General features: G+C 42.5%; 1 protein-coding gene across 3 annotated transcripts; it reads right to left on the bottom strand.

Moving 5' to 3' along the window:
• Positions 1-4,772: 4,772 nt before the first annotated feature.
• Positions 4,773-13,124, bottom strand: LOC116618611. Of its 3 annotated transcripts, none has more exons than XM_032382522.2 (6): positions 11,995-13,124; positions 9,779-9,892; positions 8,015-8,297; positions 7,040-7,738; positions 5,683-5,974; positions 4,773-5,307 (listed from the first exon to the last, which is right to left on the bottom strand). In XM_032382522.2, the coding sequence occupies exons 2-6, from the start codon at positions 9,869-9,871 to the stop codon at positions 5,079-5,081; spliced, it is 1,596 nt and encodes a 531-aa protein (XP_032238413.1). In that variant the 5' UTR covers positions 9,872-9,892; positions 11,995-13,124; the 3' UTR covers positions 4,773-5,078. The 3 variants fall into 3 exon arrangements, with proteins under 3 accessions (XP_032238413.1, XP_048586404.1, XP_032238414.1); XM_048730447.1 differs by having other exon boundaries at positions 9,779-9,877; XM_032382523.2 differs by lacking the exon at positions 11,995-13,124 and adding an exon at positions 11,306-11,950.
• Between the last annotated feature and the right edge of the window lie 151 nt (positions 13,125-13,275).

Here is a 13,275-nt window from a genome sequence, read left to right as displayed (position 1 = left end):
CCGTGTTTCCATGCTCCGGTGCCACCCCTAAAATAAAACCTATTAAACATGTCTAAGCAAACAGTTTGTTAACTTTTACATTTATTGAATTAAATCCATTCGATGCTCGCGGTTTTGCCCGCGGAGAGCCTCAGTCGTCGCCTTATGTCGCGTCCTGACACAGGGCGTTCCTATCGCGCGCGCTGATTTGTTCTTTTTTATTGTATCTGATTACAAACTTCGAAAACCTTAGCAAGTACTGACTGTTAATGATTAAAACTTAGCTTCATCATTGCCTTTATGCACTGGAGAATTTGAAAAAAAAATTCAACTCAGTTGGCGTAAATATTATAAAATTTATGTAAACTAAGATCGGTGTCATCCTCGTGTTTTTATCTTTAGTATCGGTAAAATCTTTCGTAGCTTAACGAGTAACGGCAAAGTCAGCAAACGCAACTGCTTTTAAGTAATCATCATTTCTTTAAAACCTTTTTAATGTTTTCTTTCGGGTTCATAAATCTTAGTTCTATATTAAGGCATAAACTCAAAACCACTATTAAGAAAAATAAAATTTGCACAACATTAGATCCTTCCTCTCCCACCCTCGCCAGCATTTGCATATTGCTTTTTAAACAGCGCACATTTATCCAACATCAACACGCATTAGCCACTTATCAATATTTATAAACTCACCATCAGTACGCACACAGCTGCATCTCCCTCCCAACACCCCAGACGCCAATAACACAACCAGAAGAACATTCAGACCACTGCACAAGAGAACGGCCAGCTGCCACAGACTGCAGCTACGGGCGTGTCTAAACGCACGGTACCGCCTCACCCACGCTGGACTAGCGCGCACTTTCCAGTTCTTTCCAAATGGTTCTCTTATGCCTTCAGTGTGGTTATCTAAGGAAACTTGAGAGCGGGAGATTCCGCTGTCGACTCCCAAGCTTCCTTGTGACTCGGCGCGATGCGTTTCGGTAGACTCGTCTTGGTGCTCGTCGCGCTCGTTTGTGAAATCACTCAGGGATAATGACATTTGCGGCTTTGATCCGTCCGATTCGGACATGTCCTCTATGTCGGATCCAAGAGGATGTATTTTTGAAGACCCTTTTCCCGTCGTTGGAAAAGACATGTTGTCCTCGCTGTGAGTGTTCTACGATATTTATTTGGTTCCTAATGTTTGTAATCCTGCCCAGATGCCCGCGCGCCTGTGATTTATTGCCACCAATTCAGTACTTGTGTGACGTCTCAGTTAATACACATCTCCCATGTGACGGATTCATCTGTTCCTTGGGGGGATTTCGGTCATGACGTAACCAGAGAAGTATAATCGAAAAGATATTTAATTTTACGCTTTAAATGAGGCACTCAGATGACCACCAGTTGTGATGTCAAAGTTACTTTAGAGTTCCCATATTAATTTGTTTGTCTCAAGTTCTCTTTTAATAATCAGCCGCTATACATACGTATGACAATCATAACAATATAAACCGCAAATTTGTAACTCAATACTCTAACTTCTACTATAGTGCTACCCCAGGCTAATTCGACCTTAATAAAGAGATTGCATTGCTGTTTTGTTTTGGTTTAGTTTGCGGAGAGGAACTGTAATCTACATTGTTTGTTTATTATTTTTGTTCATCACTTCATCCTACTTCTTTTTATTACTTTTCCCGATGTCTCGCTCTCTCCATGGAAAAAAGAACTTGTTTGGGCTCTTGTTTGCGTGTCGAAAATAATAAGGGACGGAAATGATTTACACATGTCCGTATAAAGCCACTTACCGAAATTACTGTAACGTTATATTTAAATTATGAGCCCTCCAAAAACCTTATACGCAAATCATTATAAGGGCCCCCGAACGGTCCCCCGAAATTTCGATGTGCTCGCAGTTTTCGGCCAATGCTCGCATGCTCGCGCAATTTTTCGACTAAAAATGCTCGGCCTCGCATAAAAACGGGGTGCTCGCAAGTGCTCGCCAAAGACCATCCGGGGGCCCCTACTATTCCAGTGCAATCTATAAATAGCAAGCGCCCGTTATCCACTATTTCTGAAAAGATGCTCGCGTCGCCATCTGACCAGTTTTTCCAACCTATTTTATCCTCGTCAAAGCACAAACAAACAAAAACAGACGAAATAATGTAAACAAGCCAGGAGAGCCACGGTGCAGGTTGTGTGTGGGAAGTCAACAGGTCGCACGGGTCGCGTCCATCAGGCGGTGTTCGCGGCTGGTCGGGGTTTGACCGCATGAGTCCCGCCGCGTGTTCTAATGAAGTTTAATGGAATTTAATTATTATTTTTAATGATGCGCAAATTCTTTGATATTTTATTAAAATTTGATAATTAACTTACTCTCAATCAATTCCTAGTTATCACGGAAAACTTGTTTTGCCTACTTATGGTCATCATTTTGAAAATTCGCATATTCTGCCATTTCTGTTTGAAATGATCTAAATTAGAGTATCTATGTAAAGAATTTCGTTTTCAAAGAAATCTATACAAAAGATATCGGCCATTGGTCGCTAGATTTCCGAGAAACAACAACAACAACAACGGCCAACAAAAAACAAACAAACAAACAAACAGCAGTTTAACAAAACATATGCATCTTTTATGAGTTAAGCTAGATCGAATATCAGGCGCGTACAGGATTTGCTGAGGGGGGTGCGCAGTCATAGGTATCATATGGAAAAAGCATAGTATTTGAAGATTCCTTAAAAAGATTACTCACTTTTTGGCCTGTGTGTACACGCCTGAATATGAGTTTCTGTCGTATTAGCAGCGTTAGCCGCGGTGTTTTAAATTATGTAATACTGGAAAAAAAAGTGTTTAATGATTATACCCAACTTACTTCTTTTCGCCTTCTAACTAAATGCCCGGGGATAACGCTTACAAGGTTTATTTTGTTCCTGGTTAATTTGATTTCTTTATGTGGACAGCAAGTGTATAAATTCCAGTAGAAATTTCAGAATTTCATTAGTATAGTGCTAATCCTCTGTAAAATTAACTGTAATGATACCACCAAACACCATAACGCAAAAAACTCCCCGCAGGGCTGGAAAGTACCGTACTCGGCACACACGGTAAGGAATCGTACCGTACTCTGCACACACAGTAAGGAATCGTACCGTACTCGGCACACACGGTGAGGAATCGTACCGTACTCGGCACACACGGTAAGGAATCGTACCGTACTCGGCACACACAGTAAGGAATCGTACCGTACTCGGCACACACGGTGAGGAATCGTACCGTACTCGGCACACACGGTTAGGAATCGTACCGTACTCGGCACACACAGTAAGGAATCGTACCGTACTCGGCAAACACGGGAAGGAATCGTACCGTACTCGGCACACACGGTGAGGAATCGTATCGTACTCGGCACACACGGTGAGGAATCGTACCGTACTCGGCACACACGGAAAGGAATCGTACCGTACTCGGCACACAAGGTGGTGAGGAATCGTACCGTACTCGGCACACACGGTGAGGAATCGTACCGTACTCGGCGCACACGGTAAGGAATCTTTGTTCACGCGTGCACTTTCCTCACTGTATACAGCTATTTCAATAAACATTGTCAAAGAGCGCTCTGCCGCACGCGCCCACACCGCGAGGTAGTATGGGTAATATATGTTGTTTTAAGCTCCGCCATCCTTCACCACCGACACGAACTTCGTTGAACGCTATCAGAATGGCAGTACAGTCTGATAATTTTCTAAATATATATCTGCGCGTCCTTAAACGAGGAAACAAGAACAGGTTTGCCACCTATACCGTAAGAGGTGTCAAACGGAGACTCCGTAGTTACACTAAAAGAAAACCTGTTAACAAAGTGCCTGAACGAAATAGCAACGACGACGGCGACAGACTGCAGGGAGAACCCCTAAAGCTTTCATACTTTGAGCCCTATTTTAAACAAGTTTAGATAAAATTCACTCGTTTATGTATTCCCCCTAAAACTATGGTAAAACCTAGAATCTTTTTTCTAGCATAGCGAACAAGGATAGTCTAGTTTTAGCGCACACGTTGTTCCCGTCCTCCTTACACCACGACACTTTGGAGTTTTCACGTTGTCGTTTGAATAAAAAAGGTGAAATGTATCAGACAGAATCCATTTCAGAGTATATTTCACGTCTGGCTCTTTGAATTCTCAATTGTTTTCTGCCGTCGTCTTTCGCGTTGCCGTTGTCGTCCCTATTTTGGTCCCTATTTTTGCAAATACCTTTTACAATTGTAAAAGGCACATAGAAAGAAATGCCGCAGTGTCTTCGTTAGATAATGCAAGAAACTGTACCATCCAGATAACTCGCCAGCGAAGGCTTCACTATAAGACTGCGGCATATTTACTGAAAACCTGTTACAACATATATTACCCATACCACCTCGCGGTATGGGCGCGTGCGGCAAAGCGCTCTTGGACAACGTTTATTGAAATAGCTGTATACTCGCTGCCTCGCAAGGCCAAAAACTAACAGAGTGTGTACATCGATCGATCTCATGTCTTCCGAGCAAATGAGGCAATAATACTCTCTTGCGTTTTTTGCCTGACGAGGCAATGAGCAAAGTGCACGCTTGAAATTTTCATCACCGTGTGCAACGGGCTAACAAAGGGCCGTGTTCATGTTTAGTATCAGATGAGCGCTTTTTATCTGAGGGCGAAGCTTATTTACAAAAGGACTAATGTATTGTTGCATGCGAGGTGTCTTTGGACATTTGGGTAGCACGCAAAGAGAAAGAAATTAATGTTTGTACTTTATCTAAAGTGCCCTTGTCAGCCAAACCTATGTCATTGTTTTTATTTACTATTAGAAGGCACATAATGTTAGATAAAATCTCGAAATAACCATCTAAAACATAATTGAATATTATATTATCCAAATTCAATCTAAGAATATCTCATTGTCTTCGCCAAATCAGCCGATGGAAAGGGATGCTTTTTCACACTTGGTGCTTTGTGAGGATGACAAACTGACAGAGGCTGTTTCAGGCTGGCCTTGGGAAGCTGTTACGATATTTATAATAACTTAAAATAACAAAGGTGCGGTCTACATAGGCTCTATAAACACCATCTTTAATAACCATGTAAACTAAAACTCTCGAGCCTTTTGGATTTGTCGGTGAAACTCGTTATGCGGGGGGTTCTCCCTGCAGGATAGGGCGTTATTGGGCGGTCGCACAGTCTGATATCGGGTCCAGTCTCCTTGGCACGCGTAGTAAGGGGCTAGGTCTAGTAACGTGTGAAGCTGGGAGTTGAGCTCCGGGGCCACGAGATTCGGAGTTCCTGCTCCGCTACCGCGTGTGATCAGACGGGCCATTCTGTAGAGAAAACACGTGATCAATTTTGTTCTTAGCTAGTTCTTTGTCGCTCATTTGACTCATTTTGAAAAAATAAAACTGCATATATTTCCTGGACTGTTTCCTGGTACTTTAGAAAAATAACTGAGGCTTGTTTATTGAGGATAGGGTATTAACAATGCACACAAACAACAGGGTACCCACATTTCATAGAAAAATTAACCACAGGGTACCCATCTTTCATACAAATTAACCACAGGGTACCCATCTGTCATAGCAAACTAACCACAAGATACCAACCTATCAAAGCACACTAACCACAGGGTACCCACCTATTATAGCACACTAACCACAGGGTACTCACCTATCATAGCACACTAACCACAGGGTACCCACCTATCATAGCAGCATTGCTGTGTCGCTACTGTTATGGACTTGTCTGTCAACAGCTGACGAATACACTGCACGGCGGTGGGCTTATACACAGAGAGCCTCTCGTAGCGATGATTCACGATGCGCCAATGGAAGTATCGCGCGTGAAGGCTGTCGTACAGCGTACTGTTATAGTAGAGGCTGCGCGCAAAATGACACGGGCAAGCAGGTAACATGGATAGCCACGCCTTCACATACGGGTCATGGTTGACAGAGCATCGCTCCCACGTCGAACAAGGGTCTATAGCTTTCGAGTCTGGAACATGTGACATTAGCTCATGATAATGGAATAATGAAAAGCCTGATTTAACGTCGTATGGAAATATTAGTGAGTTTTAGCAAGGACGACGGTGACGGATAGGAAAAAGTGCTATCATATAAATGCTGAATTCTAAACGAATTCATACAAAGGTGACTACAGTGACGGCTAGGAAAAAGTGCTATCATATAAATGCTGAATTCTAAACGAATTCGTGCAAAGGTGACTACGGTGACGGCTAGGAAAAAGTGCTATCATATAAATGCTGAATTCTAAACGAATTCATATAAAGGTGACTAGGGGGACGGCTAGGAAAAAGTGCTATCATATAAATGCTGAATTCTAAACGAATTCATATAAAGGTGACTACGGTGACGGCTAGGAAAAGTGCTATCATATAAATGCTGAATTCTAAACGAATTCATGCAAAGGTGACTATGGTGACGGCTAGGAAAAATTGCTATCATATAAATGCTGAATTCTAAACGAATTCATATAAAGGTGACTACGGTGACGGCTAGGAAAAGTGCTATCATAAAAATGCTGAATTCTAAACGAATTCGTGCAAAGGTGACTACGGTGACGGCTAGGAAAAAGTGCTATCATATAAATGCTGAATTCTAAACGAATTCATATAAAGGTGACTACGGTGACGGCTAGGAAAAAGTGCTATCATATAAATGCTAAATTCTAAACGAATTCATACAAAGGTGACTAGGGTTCCACTCCCAGAAAAATATATAAAGTCAGGTTTACACCGCAAACGTCATCGTCCTCGATAAACGTTCAAACTTGGTAATTTTACGTCGTAGTTTGATGACAAACGCATGGACTGAATCAAACAGGACGCGTTTCTACGTGTTGGTTTTGATTTGTTATTGTCTTATGCTGTTCCCGTCCTCTTTAATTTCATCACTGCTGAAGCAACCTAACATTATTACGGTTGATTTAATACGCCTAAGCACCCTAGTGACTCTTATATGAAACCTGATTGAGAATTTGGTCAAACTTATGTGGTGATAGGGATAGGTAACAGATATCCTGCTTTATTGAAGTCTTTACCTGTTAGCTGTTGCGTGGCAGCTAGGGCGTCTGTTGTCTGCGGTCTACCTGTTGCTGATTCGGCCGTGACACCACTGGGACTAGTTGATTTTGACCTCTGAGGTGTGAATAGTGGAGATCCAATGACATCTGTAGCAGAAGTAAAAGTGACATTTTTGGACCCTGGTGTATAGGGGTACCCTGTGCCATTCGGTGACCTTGAACCTGTTGTATTGGGGTACCCTGTGGCACGGACTTGTGAATCAGCGATCAAGGTACTATTTGTTGAGGTTATGCTGGTTGCCGTCGTGTTGACTGACGTCATACTAGGTGACGTTGTGTTAGAAGACGTCATGTTTTGCGATGTCACGTTTGTTGACATCATTTTGGTATACGTAATATTGGCTGACATTTTTGGTAAAGCAATGTTGGTTGACGTCATGTTTGGCGACGTCCTATAGGATGACGTCATGGTGGTTAACGCCATGTTTGCTGACATCATTTTTGGTGACGTAATGTTTGTTGATGTCCTGTCGGGTAATGTCATGTTTGCTAACGTCATGTTTATTGACGTCATATTGGGTAACGTCATATTTGGTAACGTCAGGTTGGGTGACGTCATGATGTTCGGGGTTGATTCCTTTGCATTCGATGGGAGTGATTTTCCATCTTCTGTCATCTTGTCAATTCCGCGTAGGTCTCCAGAGGGTGGATAATTTTCTGTGAAATGATTTTAAAAATGAAGATTCCAGATAAGATACACATCCCCATACTGCTAGGAAGATAATATTTTTGGACACTCCAGCCCCCTGAATTTTCTCCCTTTCATAGGGTAAAATACGGTTTTTAACCGACATGTGTGACAATGCTTTAGTGTCGCAAAAAAAAACAGAATCACACAGCCTTATAGTGGTACAGTGTCGGGCGGAGATTATCCTATTTCAAAGGCGGTAGCTGTTTTGAAAGAGGATATCCACCTGAGCCCGAAGTACTTACCCAATCTTATCGGCGGTCGTGTAACGTCACGTGACCTGGCGCGCAGTGATGACGACTTGTGTGCTCCATTTTTCATATTCTTCTTACGCGTCTGAAATTTCCGACACCTTCGGTGTTTCTTGCGCTTTTTGGTCCTAGTTGATCTCCTCGGTTGCGAGTTGGCGCCTCGATGCCTCTTCTTAGTGCACTTAGCGCGTTTTCGTCTTACTGGCGCTGTTGTGGGTTGAGCTAAGGCTTGAGAATTCTCGAGACTTCTTAATGGGACTGTAGGACGGATAGTCGTCTACAAATATTAATGAGCCGTGAGATATCAATCATTCCGGGTTTGGTCGTGATTAATTTATTGTATGCAAAGGAAACTGGACTAGGACTATTGGTATGCAAAGGTAAGGACTAGGGGTATAGGCTAAGGTAATGTCTAGGGCTAGGATAAGGACTGGGGGTATAGGCTAAGGTTAGATCTAGAATAGAACTAGGGGTATAGGCTAAGGTTAGGTCTAGAATAAGGACTAGGGGTATAGGCTAAGGTGATGTCTAGGGCTAGGATAAGGACTAGGGGTATAGGCTAAGGTAATGTCTAGGGCTAGGATAAGGACTAGGGGTATAGGCTAAGGTAATGTCTAGGGCTAGGATAAGGACTAGGGGAATAGGCTAAGGTAATGTCTAGGGCTAGGATAAGGGCAAGGGGTATAGGCTAAGGTAATGTCTGGGGCTAGGATAAGGACTAGGGGTATAGGCTAAGGTAATGTCTAGGGCTAGGATAAGGACTAGGGGTATAGGCTAAGGTAATGTCTAGGGCTAGGATAAGGACTAGGGGAATAGGCTAAGGTAATGTCTAGGGCTAGGATAAGGACTAGGGGAATAGGCTAAGGTAATGTCTAGGGCTAGGATAAGGACTAGGGGTATAGGCTAAGGTAATGTCTAGGGCTAGGATAAGGACTAGGGGTATAGGCTAAGGTAATGTCTAGGGCTAGGATAAGGACTAGGGGTATAGGCTAAGGTAATGTCTAGGGCTAGGATAAGGACTAGGGGTATAGGCTAAGGTAATGTCTAGGGCTAGGATAAGGACAAGGGGTATAGGCTAAGGTAATGTCTAGGGCTAGGATAAGGACTAGGGGTATAGGCTAAGGTTATGTCTAGGGCTAGGATAAGGACAAGGGGTATAGGCTAAGGTAATGTCTAGGGCTAGGATAAGGACTAGGGGTATAGGCTAAGGTAATGTCTAGGGCTAGGATAAGGACAAGGGGTAAAGGCTAAGGTAATGTCTAGGGCTAGGATAAGGACTAGGGGTATAGGCTAAGGTTAGATCTAGAATAGAACTAGGGGTATAGGCTAAGGTTAGGTCTAGGATAAGGACTAGGGGTAGAGGCTAAGGTAATGTCTAGGGCTAGGATAAAGACTAGGGGAATAGGCTAAGGTAAGTTCTAGGGCTAGGATAAGGACAAGGGGTATAGGCTAAGGTAATGTCTAGGGCTAGGATAAGGACTAGGGGTATAGGCTAAGGTTAGATCTAGGGCTAGGATAAGGACTAGGGGTATAGGCTAAGGTAATGTCTAGGGCTAGGATAAGGACTAGGGGTATAGGCTAAGGTTAGATCTAGGGCTAGGATAAGGACTAGGGCTAGGCTAAGGACTAGAGATGTAGGTTAAGCTCAGGGCTAGGGATAAGAACTAGGGGTATAGGCCCTAACCTAAGTACCTAAGTTACCTAAGTAAGGTCTAGGGCTATCAATGTCCGATATGTATTAAACTTAGTTCCATTTACCATCGCACTCTTCTTTGCCGATGGCGAGCAAGTGTCAGCACCTTGAATAACACAAGCCAGAATCACGGCACATAGCAACGGCAAAGAAATCATGGCACCCTGAGAATAAACCACCTTGAACAAAAAAGTTCAAAGAAAACTTTTGGTTTGCAATTAGCATACATTATCTATCCATTATCACATTATTGTTACTCATTCAATGAAGGCTCCAAAATTAGGGTTCTAAATAGATTTTAATCTTGGACTCATAAGTAATCATCAGTATTATAATTGTCAAGGTGTTCCTCATTACCAGGCCATTTTTAGATGCGCGCGCACAAGCTGGCCTATCATGCTAAGGCACACTAGCAACATAACAACATAACGACATAACGACATGGGCACGCGCACAAGCTGGCCTATCATGCTAAGGCACACTAGCAACATAACAACATAACGACATAACGACATGGGCGCGCGCACTATGTTTAGCCCGACATAACGACATGGACATAATGACATAAAAGAAAAGACATTTTTTTTCTCATATATCGTTATGTCTATGTCGTTATGTCGAAGATAAGAGTGCGCGCGCCAATGTCGTTATGTCGATATGTCGCTAGTGTGCAAAAGGGGGCTTATCAGCGACGTTGACAGTCGCACGAGTGACGTGGGGCTGCATCAAAAGTTGCATTTAGGAATAATATTTGTATCCGTCATTCGTTGGTTTTGTTTTGTTTACCAAAAAAGTTGTTAGCCAGAATTCAAAATCGTAGGTAGAGGTAGATTCATGAATTCATATTGAAGAGAAGAACAACGAAAGTCAAGTAGAGTACATAGCGAGAACATAGCTTTATGTTTGAGACTACGCGCCGGCAAATGAGCATAGCCTAAAGGTTGGTTCTCACTAGGACGGGAGCGCAAACGGAAGTGCAATTCAAGTGAGAATTGGTCAGACACAAGCGCAAGCACAAGAAAATCAAGCAGCCGCCTTCTCTTGCCCTTGCCCTTGTGCTGGCGTTCCAGTGAGAATCGGGAAATTACGTGCGCTGCGCTTGCGCTTCCGTCCAAGTGAGAACCAATACGTCGATATTTTATATATAATTATATTGGCTTATCCGTGCGTATAAAATAGCCTAGTCATAGAAACGCCGCCCGTGACACCTAGAGACGAGAACGTGGACGACGACGACAGAAAACAATAGAATTGGATTGAACTTTCAGGCGATAAATTGAGGACGCGAACGTTTTTCCTTTAAACACCTTTTGTTACTGTAGAATAATGTCCTTAGTTTATTGTCATCTGTTTCTAGCCCTAATGTTTTGCACATTTTATTGCAGCTTGAAATTCGCCACTAGGACGTTGGAGTTGAATAAAAGTGCGAACACATTTTATTTCGATACCGTTGTCCTAGTCGTCGTCGTCAATCTTAAGATCCCCAAATACTAGAATGTGGGGAAATTGATCACCCTCCTTAATGAGTCCTTGATATAATCGACATTTCCTAAACATATTTTATTTTGCGCCTTGCATCTTTGGCAACCTACCTTTAAAGGCAGGGCTCGAAACGTCCCAACCTCTAGAGACGCATTTCACAATATTTAAATGTTTGTACAGGGTCGCGAAACACTTAAGACCTCTGAAACCGCTCTGGAAATAATAGTGCGTTTTACCGCAGATGTATCTTGTATCCTGTGCTAATAAGCAGGTTCAAAGTGCAAGTGGATAACACCGAGTAAATCACCGCATCAAGACGTCATTGAGAGAGATAACCGTGCGTTAAACATGATATCCCTGACTTTGCATACTTAGCGCTCGTGATCACGCAAACGAGAAATGGAGAACTGCGGACAAGTGCTTATATGGACGTAAAAAAAAACGTAGCAAGTTCCTTGGCAAACGTTCAATACTCCATTATTACAACGAGAATATTTCCGATCCCGTAGCATGCATATTGGTCTGAGGACATGGTGTACTACACTTGACTACAAGGATCTGGTAATCTGTGCAAAATGCACGTAGTTTTGCTTTGATTGTTACCAAAGAATAAACTGATATGTTAAGGTTTCTGAACGTTGTGAGTTAGCATTCGAAAGCAACCTTTTCATAGTTAGATGGTTCAAAAGAAAGATAGGTACATTACAACAATCATTAATTTTTCACCCCGCGAAACAAGATCTTGACTTTGAACATATTTTCCTAGAGGATATAGCATTTTACACAGTTACATACACACCTTTCGGCGTATGCGAGATCCCTTTAGAATTTTCTTCCTCTCCACAACCGAACAAAAGAGACACGATAGCTATCGCTACTATGCACGTCCTCTTCTGAGACGCAAAGTCAAACGCTGCAAACAGGACCGCGCACGGCCACGCCCCCAAGGAGCGGGCCGCTCGTTTGATTATAAGTATCGCGATAACGAGGTGTGATATCCCGCAAAACAAGGTGATAATACTCGCCGCGCGTATCGATATCCTAAATTTAGCTCCATCCTGCAAACACACCAACTTGAGTTCCAAACGCCTTCACAGCGGTGCAAGGGCGTCGAAAGTATTAGTTTTGATATAGATAAATGGTCTTCCTTAGTAGAATGATAGGATGTTTGTTAATGCGAAAAGAGGGCCGCTGAAATGATCATTATTCTGGTGATAATATCGGGTAACGCGGACACGTGCGAGGGTTCTACGTTTGCTGTTAACCTTCCATAACGAGAAAAGCAGTCTTAGTTTAATTGTTTATTTGTTTTCTCCCTTTACAGAGAACGGCGCAATATTCCATAAATCTGTTTGGAAGAAAATTGATACACACTCTAGTCTTTTACTGCTTATAGCTAGGTAAAAAAATTTGAAAATTATAATACTTTTAATAACGGACATTTAATTTCGAGCCCAGTGTGAAGGTATTAAGATCAGTAAAAGCAAATTTGATATGCATTCTAAAAAATGGAAAACTTGATTAGATACTTGAGAGTGCATGCAAAAATAGCAACATGTCAATGAGTGCTCCAATCTGTAACAATTCAGGAACTCACCTTCATATTTGTAACGTGTAATTTGTTTATCCTTTTAATGAAAGAGGCTGTTACATTCGCCGGTATGCGTCTCACTTTGATCACCAAGTCGGCAAGTAAAAGCTCCCGATTTAACATCAAACTCATTGCCGCACGCGCGATTAGACAATTCCAGTCGTTGCACTAATCGCTACAGGCCCCTAGGTATCTATCCAGCTCGAGGAATTCTTGAGCATAATAAGTAAAGAAAGTTAGAGCATTGAATCAAAAACATCGCATCCGTCGAGGGAACATGTGGTAGTTAGATGATTATAGCTGCACAGCAAGTCGCTACAAAGTGTTTCCTGCGAAAAAATGGTGACCCGTTTGCACTCAATTTAGCGGCTTGGGCTAAAGGCAGTGGACAATGGGAAAAAATTACCTTTCGCGCCTTGTACCGTTGGAATAAATAAGTCATTTCATAGCCAAGCGTTAACGGGAATAAATAAATACACCTGATTCGAG

Source organism: Nematostella vectensis, chromosome 7 (genome assembly GCF_932526225.1).
Source record: "Nematostella vectensis chromosome 7, jaNemVect1.1, whole genome shotgun sequence".
Taxonomy (NCBI): domain Eukaryota; kingdom Metazoa; phylum Cnidaria; class Anthozoa; order Actiniaria; family Edwardsiidae; genus Nematostella; species Nematostella vectensis.
Note: the sequence above shows the minus strand (reverse complement) of the source record. Positions and strands in the feature narration are given on the sequence as shown.